This window comes from Atheta coriaria, unplaced genomic scaffold, assembly GCF_025399875.1.
Source record: "Atheta coriaria isolate IRGN ID8LTWV9N9 unplaced genomic scaffold, Caltech_Dcor_3.1 hic_scaffold_7_pilon, whole genome shotgun sequence".
Lineage (NCBI taxonomy): Eukaryota > Metazoa > Arthropoda > Insecta > Coleoptera > Staphylinidae > Dalotia > Dalotia coriaria.
Genome location: NW_027045449.1, coordinates 12023502 through 12043918, shown reverse-complemented (window position 1 = coordinate 12043918; position 20417 = coordinate 12023502). Strand labels below are relative to the sequence as shown.

Here is a 20417-nt window from a genome sequence, read left to right as displayed (position 1 = left end):
TTTCGCATAGATTTAAAAAACAATAGCTAAATTCATTAGTTGGGAATAATTTCGTCGTTGGAGTCGTTTGCAGGTATCAGCGTCACGTGAGTAAAGTACTTTAGTCACGGCCTTGGCTGTCCGTGTTAAAAGTACCACTTTTTCTGTCTAAAACTGCGGTTTTAAAGATGGAACTAAAAAATTATATTTATACAACAATAGCTTTTGTCCGCGACTTCGTCCCGGTAGGGTTTAATAAAAATGTTATTCGTTTTTACTCCCTTGCAATTTTATTTTAAAGAAATTAATTATATAAAGAATTGCTAATAATGCACTTCAGCGCGCCACCTCGGATTCGACTATTTAACTATAACTATGATTGAATCTCAATGCCAACTTTTATCCTATAGAAAAGGGCTGTCTTTAGAGTTTTTCCGGCAAATAATCGAATTTTTCTCGCCGTAGAAACTATCCTTGGACTTTAACAAACATTTAAAAAAAAATAATTATCCAAATGGATCTAGGCGTTGTTGAGTTATGCGCTTACTAACAGATTATACGATTCATTTGTATATTATAGATATGAGTAGCCTATTTTATTTTCATTTATCCCAATATTTATCAAAATTGACTCAATGGTTTTTACGTAAAATGATAACAAACCAACAAATTAACTCACATTTATTAAAATTATCATATTAGTTAGGATTTGTTTTATGCAGTACAAGTTGCTAGAGGTACTCGTATGTGAAATGATAAACTGCGTTTTTAACTTTTGCAAACAAAGTTACAGGATGAAAATTGAGCATGTTGCTTCAGCCTGTAGCTAATGCGGTGGAAAAGCAGTTTACGAAACTAATATGCGGTCGAGCCAGGCGGAAGTTTTACAACTTTTATGTTAATTGAATTTATCACCGCGCAGCTGTTGCCCACTGACGTTTTAATGCGAAAGTTTACCCCCAAACTGAAATATACACATTAAAAACGTTTGCAAAATTACTACCAAACAACAAGTTTTCGGTAACATCGCGTTTCCGGTTTTCAAACTACGCGAAACTCGACACATTGAGTAATTAACCTCGACACGTCTCATCTTTTAAGCCAAGTTTGTAAACTAGTGCGGCGCAATTAATTTCCTTGTTGTCGGAATCAATTACGTCGAACATGAAGGTGAATTCCCTTGCAGCACGAACATTATCCTTGCGTATTATCATGTGTATCATGGAACACGGATGTATTATCTATAATATAAAAATCTGTTGGAAAGCGCATAACTCAATAACGCCTAGACCAATTTGGCCAATTCTTTTTTTAAATTGTTCGTTGAAGGCCAAGGATGGTTTTTACGGCGAGAAAAATTCATAAAATTGACAGGAAAACCCGAAAGACAGCTCTTTTCTATAGGAAAAAAATTGGCATTGAGATTCAATCCAAGTTATAGTTAAATAATTGAATCCGAGATGGCACGCTGAAGTGCATTATTAGCAATTCTATATATAATTAATTTCTTTAAAATAAAAAAAATGGTTGTTTGTAAAGTAGGTTTACGATCGAGATGTTTACGTGATAACGTCTTATTGGTGATATAAGTTTTTTTTGTTGCAATTGTTGTAACACTTCACTTGCACTTCACATTTTGTTTCACTGTTAAATATTCAACGAAAACTTAACCGCACGAGAAAATCTCCATTCGTTTGTATGCCGCTAGAGTGAGAGAGACGGAAAATCGGTCCACTCACTCGAACACTATGCCTGCCTCCGCTCGTGTGGATTCCGCGTGTCAAGTTTCACGGAATGACTGGCAGCGCTCGAGATGGGACGGGAGATCGGTCCGTCTCTCTCTCTCTCGTTATACCTGCGATCGGAGGCCTCGTGACACAAGTTTCTGAACATGTCACCCGACTAAAACGATTTTAAAGACGTTATCACGTCAATAGCGAATCTTATTGATAGAATTGACACATACTATGTCTAGAACAAGAGAGTAAATACGAATTACATTTTTATTAAACACAACCGGGACCAAGTCGCGGGCAAAAGCTAGTCTATTATATTAAGATGTTTGAATGGTAGGCTTTTGTAATTTCCGTTATGAAAACGCAAAAATACCACCCGGGCTTTTTGACAGGACGTTTGACACGTGTTAATCGTCGTGTTAGATTTCGATTTTCATTTTCATTTCCATTTCTATTTCAATTTCCTTGACGTGCGCTTTGTGTGCGTCGACAAGTTCAATGCGACGGATGTTCAAAGCAGAATGAAAGGACTTTGTCTTTACGCGCGATATTTCGCTGCGAAGAAATAAAAATTCATTTGATCTATATTTAGAAATTAAATTTTGATTCATTGAGAGCGTATTTCAATTACGTAATGGACTTTTTGTGCGAATGCTTGCTGGCAACAACAGCAGTGTATGCTTTCCAAAAATTATTGAAGCAAGAAAAAGGACAGGAAACTGACAGGAAGCTCGCGCTGGTTGGCGGGTTAGCGCCACTGGAAGTGGGGACGGCGGAGACTTTACGTTTCGCTGAAGTTTGTCTTGTCGAAAAGTCTTAAAAAGCTTTTCGCCGCGTAAGCGACGCTTGTCGGCGGCGGTCGGCGGTCGGAGAGCTTCGCAAACTATTCGAAAAGTTGCGCAATTCACCGTTAAACACGAAGCTTTAAACCGCGCACAGCACGAGGATAATTGCGTCAAGATTTCGCTGTTTGATGTCCGGAAAATTCTCTTAATTAAACTTATTATTTTCTTTCTATGCTTTTGATACAAGAGTCAGGGAAAAAATAATTTTGGTCAAGGTTATAATGTTGTTGTCGGCTGTGATTGGGCGTTGTATGATGGTTCAAGGATCCTCTAACTGTCATTCGCACACGTGCCAGGATCATCATGCAAAATTATTACCCACACGCACAAAAGCGGGCTTGATTTCAATTCCTGAAACAGAAATTCTCGTTTGGTCATTCATACATTCAATTATCAGCTGCTTTCAATATTTTTCCCGTTCGAGCGATCGACAATTACAAGCCAATTGAAATTTTTCAAAATGTGCATATTGACAAATTTCCTCTATGACGAGTTCAGCGAGGTTTTTTATTGCCTGCGAATAACAAAAGCAGAAAATCAATCTGTGCGAATTTTTATTCCGTGCAAAATCCTCGTAAAAATCCCGCGCCGGATGATTTTTCAAATGGTAAAGAATGAAAAATTGAAAAATTCGTTCTGCTTGACGTTTCAATTACCCCCAACTGCCATTACGACCAAAAGGTATCTAAAAGCGATCAAAAATACATCCACGAATATAATTTAAACGCGTAAAACTTTTGTTTTATTTTTATTAATTTTTTAAAAGCCGTTGTGAAAGTGTTTTTCAGCTTTTAAAAGCATCCATTTATATAAAAACTGTTTGCTGGTGAAATATTTGAATAATTAAAACAATGAAATTTGATGTTTGTCGTTTGTTTCAATTAAATTAAACGTTATTTATTCATTTTATTTTATTTCGAATATGAATAAACACTGAAGCACTTTATGTTGTGAATGCGCATTTGGCTTTCATTTCGTGTGCCAGGAACGACTATTTCAACTATTTCAATTTGGAGGTTCGGCTTTTATGCTGTTTATGTTGGCAATTCAAAAAGAGTTTGTAAATAGAGTCTATTTAAAGCTGAAAAAAACATTCGAATTGAAATTATTGGGAGGGCTTTTTGTTAAGCCTAGCTTATAACCTAGAATATTACTATTGGTTGTAACCAAAAATCATAGAGGTCGGTGCAAAACAAAGTCGGGTTAGTTACATCATTTATAACTCAAGAACGGCTGGACACATTTCGGTAATCTATGATTTTTTGAATTCATCTATGTCCAGAATAGCAGAATAATTATTAAAATATTTAAAATTTTAAATTGATGAATTAATTAAGCAAAGAAAATTAATGAAAAAAATTATTCATAGTTCTAGTTACATAATTAATTCCGAGATGGCGCTGTCGTGTGGGTCAAATGCCTATTTCAATCTATAATATAAAAATGAATCGCAAAATCTGTTGGTACGCGCATAACTCAACAACGCCCTGACCAATTTGGCCAATTCTTTTTTTAAATGTTCGTTAAAGTCAAAGGATGGTTTTTACGTCGAGAAAAATTCGAACAATTGCCGGAAAAACCCTAAGGACAGCCCTTTTCCATAGGATAAAAGTTGGCACTGAGATTCAATCATAGTTATAGTTAAATAGTTGAATCCGAGATGGCGCACAGAAGGGCATTATTATCAATTCTTTATATAATTAATTTCATTAAAATAAAATTGCGAATCTTATTGATAGAATTGACACATACTATGTCTAGAACAAGAGTGTAAAAAGGAATTACATTTTAATTAAACACTACCGCGACGAAATCGCGGGCAAAAGCTAGTCCGTATACATAAAACAAAGTCGTGTTAGTTACAACATTTATAACTCAAGAACGGCTCGAGAGATTTTGGTAATCCATGATTTTTTAGATTCATCTTTGTCCCGAATAATAGAATAACTATTAAAATATCAAAATTTGTGATATAAATGGCTAATTAATCAAGGAAAATCTGGTATAATAATTAAATCATAATTATGACTAAATATTTGAATCCCAGATGGCGCTGTTGCGTGTTTCAAACAATTACAATTAAAATTTAAAATTACTCTATGCAAATAGTGGCAACATGGAAACAATTAGCACAACCTGACAGAGAAGACACAGAATAAGAATTCCCAGTAACCACGCACGTGTATATGTGTCAACTGGTTGCTATATCAGTGAAACCTTGTCGTTATGAAACCGTATCACGTATCTCTGGCAGTATTGATGATCTGTATCGAATTTGAGTATTTGAGTGCGCGTTTGCATCTATTATGCAGATTAATCCGATCGTCTCGTCGCCGCCATTGTTGTCGCATCGAATTCCCCCTCGCACAACATTTTCTTTCATTTTCTTCGCATCTTTCCCTGCTATTATTCACCCGTTCACGATTTTGCGCTGCCGCCAAACACCGATGTAAATACATTAGGTATTCATTCCGCTTCCAGGCCGATAATCAAGTGGATAATCCGCGCACGTGTTTAGCACGTTCGCCACGTCTGGACGCTTGCCAATCCGGCGCGCAGTCTTTTCTGTTTGCGAGCGCGTTTCCGAGGCGTATTTTACATTTTCCGCGAGGGTGGGTTTTCCTCCTCCGATGCTATCTGTTTCGGTGCAGTCGTGCGATGCGTGCGTTTGCGGCACTTGCGGCTCGCGAACTGGCAATCGATAGAAATGATGCAGAGACGTAATTTATGTTTTTCAACAACGCCAGCCACGAATATGCATGCAATGAACATCGCAATAAAAATACACCGCCAAACAATACATTACATTTTATCGCAGCACATTTATGTCATTCAATAGGAATGTTATTACATTTCATTGCATATTAAATATTTTCAATGCCAGCCGAAATATTTTCATCGTTGACAAATAATGATATCATAAGTGATTTTTCCATTATATAACATTTTTTATCTGAAATTTTGTGTTGCATTTAATAGCGTAGTAAAATAAAAGTTTAACAATACTACCCTCTTGAAAACGCAACTTAAAGAACGAATAAATGTTAATGCTCACACGTAAAACTTGCTATAAACATGTTTTTATTTATATTTTACGACGCAATATATTTTTATCGTTCGCATTTTCATAATAAATAAAAATACCTACAATATATCACAGTTAAACTATAATCTAGGCGCTTACAATATCAACTTTGCACAGTAAAGTAGTAAAAATGTGATTCCGGTCACGTTTTGATTCGATCCGTGAAGGTCGCTACGCTTTCGCATAGGTTACGATGATGCAAATCCGGAATTTAAATCAGACTAGACCCGGTCTGATAGCGCAAAGTCCGCAAACTCAATTTTCAGTTTTCTGGGGCTACACCATCGAAAGAATGTCTTTTAAATAGAAGCGAATGTCTGAAAGTTATAAAAAAGAACCAGAAGCACTGAAAAAAAAAATGGAATGGCTAACCATTGAGTGTGAAAAAAGTTTGCATTACTTTTTGCTCAACTTTTCCACAAAAGAAAAAAAAAATAACAAAAAAGAAAAAAATATGTGTTGAGCAAAATACTTAACCAAGCTGAAAACATTTAAAGAATGATTGATGAGAGTTAAGATTCCAAAAGTTGAGATATTATTGACAGGATTTAATTTTTAACAACCTCCGAAAAAATGAGATGATTTATGCAACCAATTAAGCAGCTGTCTTGTCGGTGGTAAATAAAACCAGCCATAAATCAAATGGAACGAATTTCCTTCCAGCTTCAACAACTTGTAACAAAACCGAACAAAAACGACGTTAATAAATGATGAGCAATTAGCCCATGCGCATGCCTCCGCCGACATCTTTGTCCCCTTAATTCGTCGTAATTGTCGATCGGATCGATGACGTATAGGGTTCGAGGCTGAGAGTGATACATGAATGATTTATTACAGCGTCAAGACATCAGACATTCAGTTCGCATTGATGCATTACGTCGACCTTCAAACGAACGCTGAATGTGCTTCAAGCGTTTTTTGGATGGTGTACGCTTGTGGGTGGATGAGATGAGATTTTCTACGAGTTTTACTCTTTCAGTGAAATTGAACGCGCGCGGAGCAGGTTTTTACTTCGCTTTTATGTATATTGTGTTTCGTTATTTGTGTGTTTCTATTTTCTATTTGTTTAGTCTGGATATAAGATGCGTTCTCTAGGAGTGTACGAGGACGAGTACCTTTACAATATGGGGTTGTGCTTGTGCTGCAGGTTCTGAATAGTAAGTTGTTACGAGTATTCCACGAATACAAACACTTGAAACATGTATTCAACGGAAAATATTCACAAAAACCTTCAGCTAGGATTTCAGCTTTGGGAAATATTTTCATATCAAAATGTGCGCTTAAAATAAAATTAATACTCGTTTGTGGAGACGAGCAGGATACGAAAAATGTTTTTGCGACTTGCGGTAAGCTCAGTGAATTTGTCGTCGACGCGTAACATATGAATCCGTCCCGATTCGATTTGTTAAAGCGGTATGCAGGAGTTGTATCCTTTAAGCCTGAGGGCGAGTATCCTTCGAATTCGAATGTCGCAGCCGCGAGGGCGGAAAGTATTGCGAAGGGATTATGTTTGACGAGTGATGGAGTATCATTTGTCACAATGACAGAATGTCACCGCCACACGATGATACCATTTAAATAAGTTGACAAAAACTTTTATTAAACGCAAAGCCTTTGAAGTTGTTATTAAATACATGAAAATATTTGTGAGAAATAAGCAAATAATTAATTTCAATTATACATCAAAGCAAAGCGTCCAATATTCGAGGTTATGCGTAGATTAAATTGAAATTATATTCGTAAACATGTTAAAATAATTTTACACGTTTAATATCAACAAGTTGGTATTTCATACATCTATGATTTCAATTATGTGCTCTAAGCAAATATTAATCGCATGGTTTCTCATTATATTTGCTTAATATCAATAGCGATTGATTTCTCGGCGAGGTTATGTACGTTTCATGTCTTTCCGCTCAATCACTGCATAGTTTAACGGGTGGAGAATAACGTTTTGTGTGAATGTCGTGATAGTGCTGATGTGAGGTTAGGTAAATAATGAGCACATCAGCGCGGCAATTTGTTTTCTAATACGCGGTGGGAATCGATACGCGGCTTGAGTGTCGAATGTGCCAATACGCGTCGCAAACGTTTTCGTTGTCGTCGCTACTTCCGTCGGCAAACAATCGCGATCTGCTGGGCGCCGGGGAAATTAATTAAAACCCGCCAGCACACACTGTGGTCGCTGATGCAAACGACACAACACACGCCATGACACTTGGCACATTGTCGGTGGAATCGCAATGGAAAATAGAGAATAGCAAATAGGGAGATGCAGAATACAGAATACAGAATGGGATATAGTGCTGTTGGAATTTGTGTTTGTAGTTGGTATTGTGAGTTATACCAAGAAAGAGAAACATATTATAGAGATAGGCAACTAAGTATACAAAGTAGGGTGAGTCGCAAATACGTGCGAGGTATCACATTCTTACTTTTTGTCTTTGTTCCGTATGAGTGTGTAAATAGCGCTCTTCCTCACTTGTTCGGCTCGTCAATCGTACATTGTCGTGTCCAACACATTAATCAACACTGTAATCACTTGTTTTAACCTCGCATTTCAACGAAATTCAAATTTAAATGTAAGATATTACCAGTTATTGAAACGTTGCATCTCCTTACACAAATCCGCTTTTTCAAGAAAAATATAAAACTGGAAATCGCAATTTTCTTCAATCTCAACAATGACTGCACTGACTACACTGGCACTAATACCTTTCTAATGTGTGTGCGATGTTGCAATTCTACATCCAAACTCAAAGCGCAAGCGCGTAACACGAAAGCGTATGAATCTGTCATGACTGCTGTCACTAAAAACACAGATACATCACCATATATTGCCGTTACGCAATGGTTTTTATTATATATTCTGTAATTATACCAAAGTATTGCTACAGTTTTCGTAGATATTTAATGATTTTCGCAAGATATGGCTGCATACGAGTTGAGTATCGCGTAAACTGAAGATGATAATGGCGCAGCACCAGCATGTTGGTAATAAAAATTAAATTACCTCCGTAGTCACGGGCAGAAGAAGGCGCTCCATAAATAAAATAAGGAGTGGTTTAGAAGTGACTTGCGAGCAGCGGAATAAGTGTACTTCAGGGAGTAATATACCAGTACTCGTCTAAAAACACACAAAAAGCCTATCCCACTCGTCAAGGTAATTTTTTCCAAGATTATGAATTTTTTACTTAAAAACACAAAAAAAAAAACTCAAATACTATCTGATTTTATCCCCTAGACTAAAATAGAGGATTTGCTACTATTGTTAATAAATCCTACTGACTGGTTGGAGCTTAAAGTTAATACTTATTGATTTTTTTGTGCGCGGAGCATAAAATTTTTACTACTATTATAAACGCCGAACGAAAACCCTGCACAGATTTTCTCGATTTATTTACGTTAAATAACGGCTTGTTTTAAACGGATTATTTTGTTTTGTTTTCAAACTAAAATATGTAAAACACGCCGGAGCTAATGTAGAATTCCCGCTGCATTGAAACATCCTTGGGCTGCAAACATAGTTTCCGCCTGGTGAATGCGTCGATCCACCTTGTTGCGGAACGCAACCCTTCCGCAAGGAAACGGACACACTGGTTGTTTATTACGTTAGTCCTGCGGATGCGAAACGAAAATGCGCCGAGTCGAAAACACGAGAAACGCGCGGATAATATGTTACGGTGTTTGTAGCGGGCGCTGCTCAGTCAGCAACACAAGCATTTAGCTTCGACGACGTGTGCGCAATCTGCTAGGATGTGCTGGAACATGGAAAAGTCGGATTCCAACTGAATTCAAGCAGATGAAGAGAAATTGAAGGAACCAGGCGATAAAGAAAAAGGACGAAACAGGACAAATAGTCTTCCTAATCGTAATTTATTGTCTTCGGCCAAGTTCAGTACATGCGTTTCATACCAAACTGAATTCCCGACGTGACAGACTAATCTTTATCTTTTGCTTTTGTTTATCTTATTTTTCATACTTAAATGTGAAGTCAGCAGGAGACACGCTATTCATTTCATTTTTTTTCTACTTCCACATATAAAGCGCCAGTTTTTCCACGGTTTTTAGACACAAAAAGTGGTACTTTATATACGGACAGTCAAGCCGTACATAATATTCATTATGTACTAGCATTATGCACGGGACGGAGCAAGCGCCTGCGCATTTGCCTTCGGAGTAGCACAAGGCGGTATGAAATGTCAAACACGTTAAAGCAGGCGCTGCTGCTGCTCGTATCGGAGGAGCACGATATGAATCGAAGCGTCACATGGGCCGGCGTGCGACATGGCACTTATAACCTTACAGTTTGTATAAGTGTGTGGGCAAATTTCGATTAAGGGGATATTCTACTCTAGGGGTTTCAAAAAATCGATTTTTTTTGATATTTTGAAAGTTTAACTATTCAAGAATACGTGTACAAGAGGATTTTTCAAAATTTAAATTATTTTCCGAGATATAGCCGTTTTGGTGACGCGGCATCCATACTGGTTCGCATTGACGCAAAACTTTAAACGTGTTTTTCTCGAAACTGTATTTTTCGAGACGGTACCCACGATTTCTCAACTTCTACTGAACCGATTTACTTGAAATTTTTACAGAGTCTTCTTTATAGACTTTTCTTTAAAATGAACTACGCTAATCCCCAAATTCCGATTTTAAATATTCCAAAAAAATCTAGAATATCAAAAAATAAGGGTAAAAAAATCACTATTTTTTCAAACAGTCGCCATTTTGTGTAAAACTGTTTTTTTCACTTGTCCGAAGTTCATATGATTGCGACATTATTCTTGATTAATAATTAATTATTCTAGATTAATTCAGATCACTTGGTGGGCTAAAATCATGGGTACGGTCACGTGCCAATTTTTTGGGACCTCCCACTTCATCACCTGCTGGAATTTAAAATTTTGAACTTTTTTCAGTTTTTATTTTTTTTTGTATTCTCAAAACATTAATAAATAAGTGTTAAAAAATGGATAGTAAAAATATTAATTGATTTTTTTTTACGGCCTTTCAAAAATCAAATGAAATTCATGCCTCTAGAGTAGAATACCCCCTTAAAATAAAAAGTTGAAATACAAAAACCGCAACGTGGAACTAGAGTGGAAGTAGAAAAAATTGCATAAGCACCTCGTGGTTAAACGTTCTTAAAGCCCTCGTTTAGCCACTTGTTATTTAATATACTATTTTGTATGAGATATTAAATACGGAAATACGTAGAATAAATATTTCTACGACACTGTAGGTGATGTTAAAAGAATATGTTAGTTTAGCCCAATGTAAATTCGAAGTGTAACGTGTTGGTATTTGTTTTTGTAGTGTTGTTTAACGTTGATGTCCGGTAAATTGGGAAAACTAGTTCGGATTTGGTGTCGCAATGTACACATACATATGGAGGGATAGCTGACTGTTTCAGCAGCTCGTATTTGTTGTAGGCTAGTTTAACCCTGTTTTGAAGTGTTTATTTTGGGCGCCGCCGCTGGTTAACAAACAGACGTGTTCAAAGTGCGAAAAGTGACAGGATGTTCGAACTAAAGCTATAAATCTTTCCCATGGTTAGAAGTTGCAATGGACTAGATTTACAAGCACACATTTTGAGGTTAAACTAGTTAAACACAATTTTTTTTGCTAAATAGAATGGGGATGTTAGTAAAAACTACTTTTTTTCTTCAAAAATTTGGTGTTAAAAGGAGAAAAAATTAAATTCTTCGCAAAAATAACTTGGAAAGGGGTTTGTTGATAAATATTTTATATTTAAAATAGTTAAATTCGAATTATTTTACAAAAACAAATAAAATAATGCCAAGTGTTTTACGAAAACAACATTTTTATCAATATTTTGATGCTGAACTATTTAAATTATTATTTTTTACTAAAAACACTCGATATTCTCAAATATTTATTTCATATATTCATTGAAATAAATTGAAGAACATTTAATTTGCTTCCAAAAACAATTTTTTGCAAGAAATTGAGGTTATGATAGTTCACCTCAATTATTTTTCCGGAATAAATGGAAAAATAATATGTTTGCAGCAACATTTAACATGTACTAGCTTTTGCCCGCGACTTCATCCTGGTAGTGTTTAATAAAAATGTAATTCATTTTTACTCTCTTGTTCTAGACATACACGTAGTAAGAGTCAATTCTATCAATAAGATTAGCAATTTTATTTTAAAGAAATTAATTATATAAAGAATTGCTAATAATGCACTTCAGCGCGCCATCTCGGATTCAACTATTTAACTATAACTACGATTGAATCTCAATGCCAACTTTTATCCTATAGAAAAAGGCTGTCTTTAGGGTTTTCCCGGCAATTATTCGAATTTTTCTCACCGTAAAAACCATCCTTGGACTTTAGCGAACATTTAAAAAAAAGAATTGGCCAAATTGGTCAAGGCGTTGTTGAGTTATGCGCTTACCAACAGATTTTGCGATTCATTTTTATATTATAGATACAATATAATACACAATTAAATAAAAGGAAACATTTTACAATTATTCTAGTTAAACTAAGTTTTTTTTTACCAAAATAAATAAAATAACAGAATATTGGCAAAAACAAGATTTTATTCAAAGCAATATCTGTTTATCTGCTTTGCTACTCGTTCGCCAAAAAAAGGAGAGTAAAGCTTACTGCTGATACAAAACAAAATATCAAGATTCGGAATGCTGGAAAATAGGATAAACATAAACATCTCCAAAAATTGTATTTGAATCTGGAAATCTGAGTCGCAGCCAGAAAATAACAAATCGTCCAAATAAAAAAAAACAACCAAATAGAAAATACAATTTTAATTTAATAAACTACACTCATACATATATCCCTATTTTTCAGGTGAAACTAATTTTAGTGCTTAATTTATCTCACCAATTATAACTTTGATTAGTTCGATTAACTAACCCTGAACGCCTCGAAAAGATCGATTTTCACATCTTGCCCGCTTTAAGTTGAAACGTGCGAACCAATGAATAGTGAATAGTGGATCAGGATCATAATAAATGTTTCAAAGTTTATGCCTCGGACGCGCGGCAAATAATTTCCAACTTCCATCGATCCCGTGCGCTTTAATGCGGTTTCCACGCGATTACAGCCCTCATACTCTCGCACCTTTTCACCCGCGCGCGACGGAATTGATTCCGTCGTGTCGCCGCCGTTTCGAGTAAATTGCCTTTCGGGAACTTTCCGCCGCGTTGTTCCTCTTCAAGGAATTATTTCAAGAAAACGAGCAATTCGCGCTTAATGTGTGGAATACACGTGTACTGATTTATTACCGGCTGCGACTCGCAGCGACAGATTTTTTGTTTTATTTACGACTGATATTACATTTTTAAATTAAAAAAGTTTCACTGGAGCGAAAAATAATAACAGCAAAAGATGAGAAATTAAACACCTAAATTGAAAAATAATTTGAGTTAAACAACGAGTTAAATTAGTTGGAAAAACACGAAAAATATGCGAAAATTATTTTTTTTGTTTTCGTTATTTTGCTGTTTGTGATTCTTTGCAATTAATTTAATGATTGAAACATGTTCTTGCAGCCTCTTCTCCGATTTGCGAAACTTGGCCGGCACGACGTTGATGAATCTGCTGGCGGCACTCTTCATGACCCAACTACTCTACGTGATTGGAGTCGGCGGTGTGCCGGTGAGTCTCATCTCAATATCGCACCCAGCGCGCTTAATTAATTTCCTCGACCGTTTGCGCCACTTGCATTTCATCTTGAGCTTGCGAAAAATATTCGCAGGGTTTTCACTTACTTGCCGCTACTAAATCTTCGAGTGCTTCACTTAATTATGTAGAGCGCTTCAATTTCATGTACTCCCGAGAGAATTCGGGCTTCAATTAGATTCGCACACAAAGAAAATGCAACTCACAGCGGTTAAAAGACATCCGAAGACATAAAAAAACGCGAAAACTATTTTTGGTGGCGAAGCAGGGAATGTGAAAATGTTTGTGCAGAAGCTGGATGCCCATCATGCCGTCAATAAATGTAATTTGCTCGGGATTGAATCGGAGCATTTACGGGCTGAATGTGAACGTTCAGGGTCTTATAATCTACTCGCCATTAAATGTATTAAGCGTCCATCATTTTCAGAGATTTACTCAAAAATATATTATACGTGAATTTTATGATATTATCATGTAAATGTGCATTTTGCGAGAGGAAATTGTCGAGTAATTACTATTTTGCGCACTAATTGCATTAATTTATAAACTAATCAACGTTAAATGACAATGTAACATGATTAAATATTGTTTAAAGTGGAATTGAAAATAAATAAATTAATAAAATATTTTCAATTTTATTTTATTAATTATTTTATTAAAATAGCAAAACAAGTTTTTACTTCAAAATCAATATTTAATTGCCACTTTAAATTATTATTAATAATTAAAACAACTAATTGAATTAATATAGGTTTGTTATTAATATAAAAACAAAACTTTTTATGGTTTGAAACGATATAACCTTATTTAACAATTATTTTGCTTCTTTAATGGTGGTATTAATTTATTACTAGCTTTAGTCCGCGACATCGTCCCAGTAGTGTTTAATAAAAATGTAATTCGGTTTTACTCTCTTGTTCTAGACATAGTATGTGGAAATTCTATCAATAAGATTAGCAATTTTATTTTAAACAAATTAATTATATAAAGAATTGCTAATAGTGCACTTCTGCGCGCCATCTCGGATTCAACTATTTAACTATAACTATGATTGAATCTCAATGCCAACTTTAATCCTATAGAAAAGGGCTGTCTTTAGGGCTCTCTTGGCAATTATTCGAATATTTCTCGCTGTAAAAACCATCCTTGGACTTTAACGAACATTTTAAAAAAAGAATTGGCAAAATTGATCGAGGCGTTGTTGAGTTATGCGCGTACCAACAGATTTTGCGATTCAGTTTTATAGATTTGGATATTTCTTTGACTTTTTTTCTATTTTAGGTTTTATTTTATGTAATATGTAGTCAATAAAAATGTTATTTACGCAAATGTCTTAATTGAAATCTAAATTGAATCGCAGCAGGATGTAAATAATTAAATCCACAGATTTAATGTTTGTAATTGCATTTTCCAATGTTTTGATTGATTTCTGTTACTCGGAAAAGAAATCTAACAAATCAGAGACGCTAGAAACCCCAACATTCGTTTTTTTTTTAAATAAAAACCAAGAAAAAACAAAAACAAGTTAATTTACCTATACACAACATATAAATCTATATATACTTGTTAATTTTAACTCCAGTACAAGTTAGAATAAACAAGGTCAAAGGTTCAAGGGTTTGGGCGCCCCATCTGGCCCTAATCTATTCTATCGAAGCCCTTGTTATGATTTTCAATCATTTCTTGAACGGTCTCCAACGAGAATATTAAGTGGCTCGAGTTTGCTTTAATTCGTCGTTAAGTTAGTTGATGTAGGCAACTTTAATGCCATTAAACGCCATCTTGTATACTTAAACTTCCCCACCACCAGTCAAACACGAATGCTTTACACGAATTAAAATCGTAAAGAAACTAGTGTTATTCATTTGATCGTCGCGAGTTTGTTCAACTCGGTGCTTCGCAACACAAGCGCACGCACGCGTGAGCACACGACGTACGTAATGTATCAAAGGAACCGGGAGTTAATTCGATGCTTTTGAGTCGGCTGCTTGCGCCGTCGACCGGGTTGTTAGCTTTCCACCCTCTGTTTGCGATGGCATTGTGGCGCACAACCCATATAGACACACTCCATATATATGTGTGTGTTGATGTATGTGTGTTTGTATGCATAATGTTCAATATTCAAGCGTTCTATAGATGAAGTTGTAGCTGTAGCTACTCATTGCTTTGGTCTCAGTATAATGGGTTGCAGGGATGAATACTTATGCTGAGAACAAGAGCCACCAAGCTTAGAACTTGATGATAAATGTATTAAACGTCGAATGAAAACCATGGCAATCAAGTGTACACTCACGATAAGCACTTGGAATGTAATTAGTTAATTAAAAAAAAATAATATTTAAAAATTAATTTGTTGAAGATTCATATGAAGCAATTAGTGAGTTGAACGTTCTCATGTCGTACATATTGATGGCTTTGTCTGGTCCCAACACAATGAAGCCCAATTTTGGTTAATTAACTGCGAAATTGGCGTTGCTCTACGAGTAACGCTCCAACAATCGATTAATTATTGCTAAACGTTGGGCGTTACAGACTATACATACGTTTAACCCGGATATTGGATCCGTGCTGGTGATGAATGAGCTGCAAACTCTGCGGAAACATTTTCAGTTTCATGTTAATCGCGTGTAATCCGCAAAATCCACTGCATGAACTAAATAAACTAAATAAAAAGCACCCTGTATATACACTGCTTTTATTGACATTTCAATTTGGTTGGTCTGATATTATGATATTGTGATATTGCATTTTTGAGTCTCTATTCGTGTGAAATCCAGCAATCTGCGCGATCTCAGGTATCAATATTCAACGCCCGTCGGGCTTTTGGGAGCTGCTGATTTGCAGGCTATTGAGATGTGTCACCGAGAATCACTAAAAATGCGCAAATCTTTTGAATCTCTCGGGGACGTTTTCACAAGTCACCAGTAGATATCGAATATTACATTTTCTTCTAAAAAGTTGATGGGAGTGTGTTTTTATGTTGCAGGATCCTGAATTGTGTGTTTCTTTGGCGTTTTCGCTGCACTACATACGGCTGTGCGTTTTTTGCTGGATGCTCGTGATGGCCCATCATATGTACACACAATTTACTACTAATTTAAATTTGGTGCCCATTACTGATAATTCAATTGGAAGGCATTTTATCAAGTAAGTTAAATATTAAAAAAAACTATTTTTTTCTTATGATTTTGTTGCTGTAATTCTTAGTAAAGAAGTAATTATTTTTTTATTAATAAAATTTGCTATTTTAATGAGAATTGATAATAATTGACTTTAGCGCCATCTCGGTTTCAATTATATTACTATAACTATGATTGAATCTCTATAGCAATTTTCATTCTTTGTTTAACACCTTGTAAGTCATAATTTTTGATATTTTCATAAGTATTCTTCCATTTGAGACAGAGACAAATCCAGCAAATCATAGATTATCAAAATCTGTCCAGCCGTTCTTGAATTATAAGTGATCTAACTAACCCAATATTATTTTTTATATAGATATAGGTTGAATTAATTTATTTTTATTTTTGGGTCTATTATGTGCTAGTCCGATGTACACCAACTTTCATTCCGTATTCTACGCCCTTTAAGTAATAATTTTACGACCAACAATGTCCTATTTTATTTTCCTTGGTTAAAAATATCTTTAAACCAAAATTTATAAAAATTGCTTCAAAGGTTTTTGCATAAAAGCGTCACTAACAAACATAATGCCTCACATTCGCATTTATGCACATTTATTAGTGAAAATATATTTATGTCGGTATAAATTAAAATTTTAATTTTGAAAAGTCCTAAAGTAAAAAATTTGTACCTCTCCGAAATTCCCTTTGAATTGTGTAGTATTTTCACGCCTCTGCGACCATTCAAAACGCCGCCTTTGCTTCCTGTTTGTTTATTAAGCGGCCCCGAGTTTTGTTTAATTAGACGCCAAAGGCAAAACGCCATCCTGCGCTGTCCCATAGGCCCCATTCCATTGACATTGCAACATCACCCAGTCGCGCCCCGTTTCATCCTGGTCCCCATCTGATTGCGTGAATTTAACAATACTGAGTTTGCGGTCGCCACTGAATGTCGCCTTCTCTCAGCCTGCTTTCAATTACGTTTGCAGTCCTTTAGCTTTTCCTACACCCCCACTCCCTTTGTACCATTGTGTATCATTGTGCGCTATTGTAGTGTTTTTTCTTCCGGGCTAATGCGCACCCGGTCGGAAAAAGCGTGTTTATATAAATTCAGCGTAACTGGAGTGGGCGGCGAGTTTATGAGATTCTTTATGAAAAAATGTCCTAATGAGCAAAATTCTATTCTCGTGTATGCTTGAAAACCGCTAATTAATGAGAAACCCAGCCATGTTTTAATTTATTTAAAAAATTATATGTTTGCTCATTAAAAAAATATTTTATTTACTTCCACCTATAAAGCGTCAGTTTATCCACGGTTTTTAGACACAAAAAGTGGTAATTTATATACGGACGGCCAAGACATACATAATATTCATTATGTACATACTTGCATTATGCACGGGACGGAGCAAGCGCCTGCGCATTTGCCTACGGAACAGCACAAGGCGGTATGAAATGTCATGTGACGTCAGTCAAACTCGTCAAAGCAGGCGCTGCTGCTGCTCGTATCGGAAGGGCACGATATGAACCGAAGCGTTACATGGGATAAGTGTGCGAGCAAATTTCGATGATTTAAAATACAAAAGTTGAAATACAAAAATTGCAACGTTGAACTAGAGTGGAAGTAGAAAAAATAGCGTAAGCACCTCGTGACTAAACGTTGTTAAAGCCCTCGTTTAGCCACTTGTTACTAAATATACTATTTTCTCTTCTTATTTTCAACACAATCCTGTAGTAATAGTTGTATTATATAGTTAACAAAGGCATATGCATGAATATTCCAATTTCACTTTCCGTTCTGTTCCAACTACCAGTATGGAAGTAAGTGGCGCATCGCTAAAAGCCCGACGCAAATTCGATTAGAGCGGCGCCTGCGGGTCATAATTCGATTGCCGTTTTCGTTGCAGATATTCGGTGCTCGCGTGGGGCGTACCCGGTCTGCTACTCGCCGCCGCCGTCCTCATCCAGTACCACGACAAGGCCGGCAAGATGTTGGACACCGCCAGCCTCAAAGTGCACAATTGCTGGTGAGTGCCGCCCCCGTTCTAGTAAACTAGTTGCTTTCTCGGTCGAATTAGACGCGATACGCTTTAGATTTACAAGAAATTTAGAGATCAAAGTCTCGTCGGTGATGCCAGACATAACATCTTATTCACAACGTGTGAGAGCTGTTAATTTTTTTTTATATTTGCTGAGTTAGAGCTACATTTACATAATAAGAATTGATGCGATTTATATTTATAAAATTCGCTCGAATATCAAGTCTCGAGGGTTTGGGTCGGAGACGTGCTTTACGATGCAGCATAAAATGCATTATTCAAGAATGCAGATAGGTTCACAGAAGTTCTACGTTTGCAGGGAAATTATACCCCAGACTCTTTAAAAAATAGGTATAAATAGAAAGGATACGTCAAAATACATTTACTTTAAACATACAACCATAGGCAACTTATATAACATCTAAACATTTAAAGTTGTCTATATTTCACTTGATCAAATTACTTAATATTTTATTTTCTCTCTTTAATTGGTAATCCATGTTTAATTTAATATTTATTTAAAATTCGCTTTTGTCCGTGACTTCGTCTCGGTAGTGTTTAATAAAAATGTAATTAATTTTTATTCTCTTGTTCTAGACATAGTATGTGTCAATTCTATCAATAAGATTCGCAATTTTATTTTAAAGAAATTAATTATATAAAGAAATGCTAATAATGCACTTCGGCGCGCTATCTCGGATTCAACTATTTAACTATAACTATGATTGAATCTCAATGCCAATTTTTATCCTATAGAAAAGAACTGTCTTTAGGGTTTTCCCGGCAATTATTCGAATTTTTCTCGTCGTAAAAACCATCCTTGGACTTTAACGAACATGTTAAAACAAAAATTGGCCAAATTGTTCCAGGCGTTGTTGAGTTATGCGCTTACCAACAGATTTTGCCATTCATTTTTATATTATAGATAGATTTACGAGAATAACACTTGTTTCGATTCTACAAACAAGATAAACAATTTTTTTATGAATTTTATTGTTTTTTTACGTTTTTATTTAAATTATATCCCAAACTCATTAAAAACTAAATATAAACAAAAAAGATACATCAAAATACATTTACTTTATACCTACAACTATAGGCAACCCAAATAACATCTACATGATATAACATCTGCCTATAATTCACAAGCGCAAATCTTTTTAAGACTCTTCTTATACAAAATAGTGTCAAGTCTGAGCAGAGAAGCTCCGCGATTAAAGTTAAAGTTCACCAGGGACTGCGTTATTGTTTAAGTTCGCAGATTGCTGTGCAGGTGCGCGTGCAGAGGCGTGTGTAATGGCGGATTAAGAAAATTCATTTATCAGCCCGGTTTAATTTGCCGCGCGACTGCCTCGGGCCAAACAAACATCCTCGCAACACATTTAACGCCAAACTCAACTTGCAACTTAAAACACTCCACTCGCAGCGCGAAAACTAGAGTTTACTAATTGTAAATCTCAGTCGAAACTTTCGCACAACATTTTCACACGGATAAACATCTTTGAAGATATTGTAGACAACAATGTTTGCAGAGGATTAACAAGAAAAACATTAACACATTAAAAATATTTATAAAAAATTATAAATCCAGACACATTTTGTTTTAATTAGCAAAGTTTTCGCGTAATTACTTCTCGTTAGTTGTCTAATGAAATTCGCATAATGTGTATTCCACTTTAAAAGCACGTTTCTTGTGCGTGTGCGCTTTGTTCGCAGGTTTTTAGACAAGAACGGTTTCATCTACGGCCTGCTGGTGCCGGTGGCACTAATCGTCCTGATAACACTTTCCTATCTCCTGCGCGCGGCCGTCGTCTCGCGCTACGTCATCAGCATGCAGGTTGATAAGCGCGTACGTGACAAGATGCGCAGGAAGCGGACCCTTCAGATCGTCCTATTTACCAAGGTATTTATCCCTTTATCTTTAAACCGCTA

The 20417-nt window shown here is 35.8% G+C and overlaps 1 protein-coding gene across 3 annotated transcripts in view; it reads left to right on the top strand.

Annotated features, from left to right (window-relative positions):
- The window catches only part of LOC135796134 (adhesion G protein-coupled receptor E2-like), a 36852-nt gene that overhangs the window by 15241 nt on the left and 1194 nt on the right, over positions 1 to 20417 (top strand). For 2 of the 3 annotated variants that reach the window (XM_065308043.1, XM_065308042.1), the window contains exons 3-6: positions 13195 to 13300; positions 16311 to 16471; positions 18354 to 18473; positions 20202 to 20388. In XM_065308043.1, coding sequence (XP_065164115.1) covers positions 13195 to 13300; positions 16311 to 16471; positions 18354 to 18473; positions 20202 to 20388 — 574 coding nt within the window. Of the gene's footprint in view, positions 1 to 8596; positions 8809 to 13194; positions 13301 to 16310; positions 16472 to 18353; positions 18474 to 20201; positions 20389 to 20417 lie in introns of those variants that run through there. The other variant, XM_065308045.1, reaches the window with a different exon arrangement.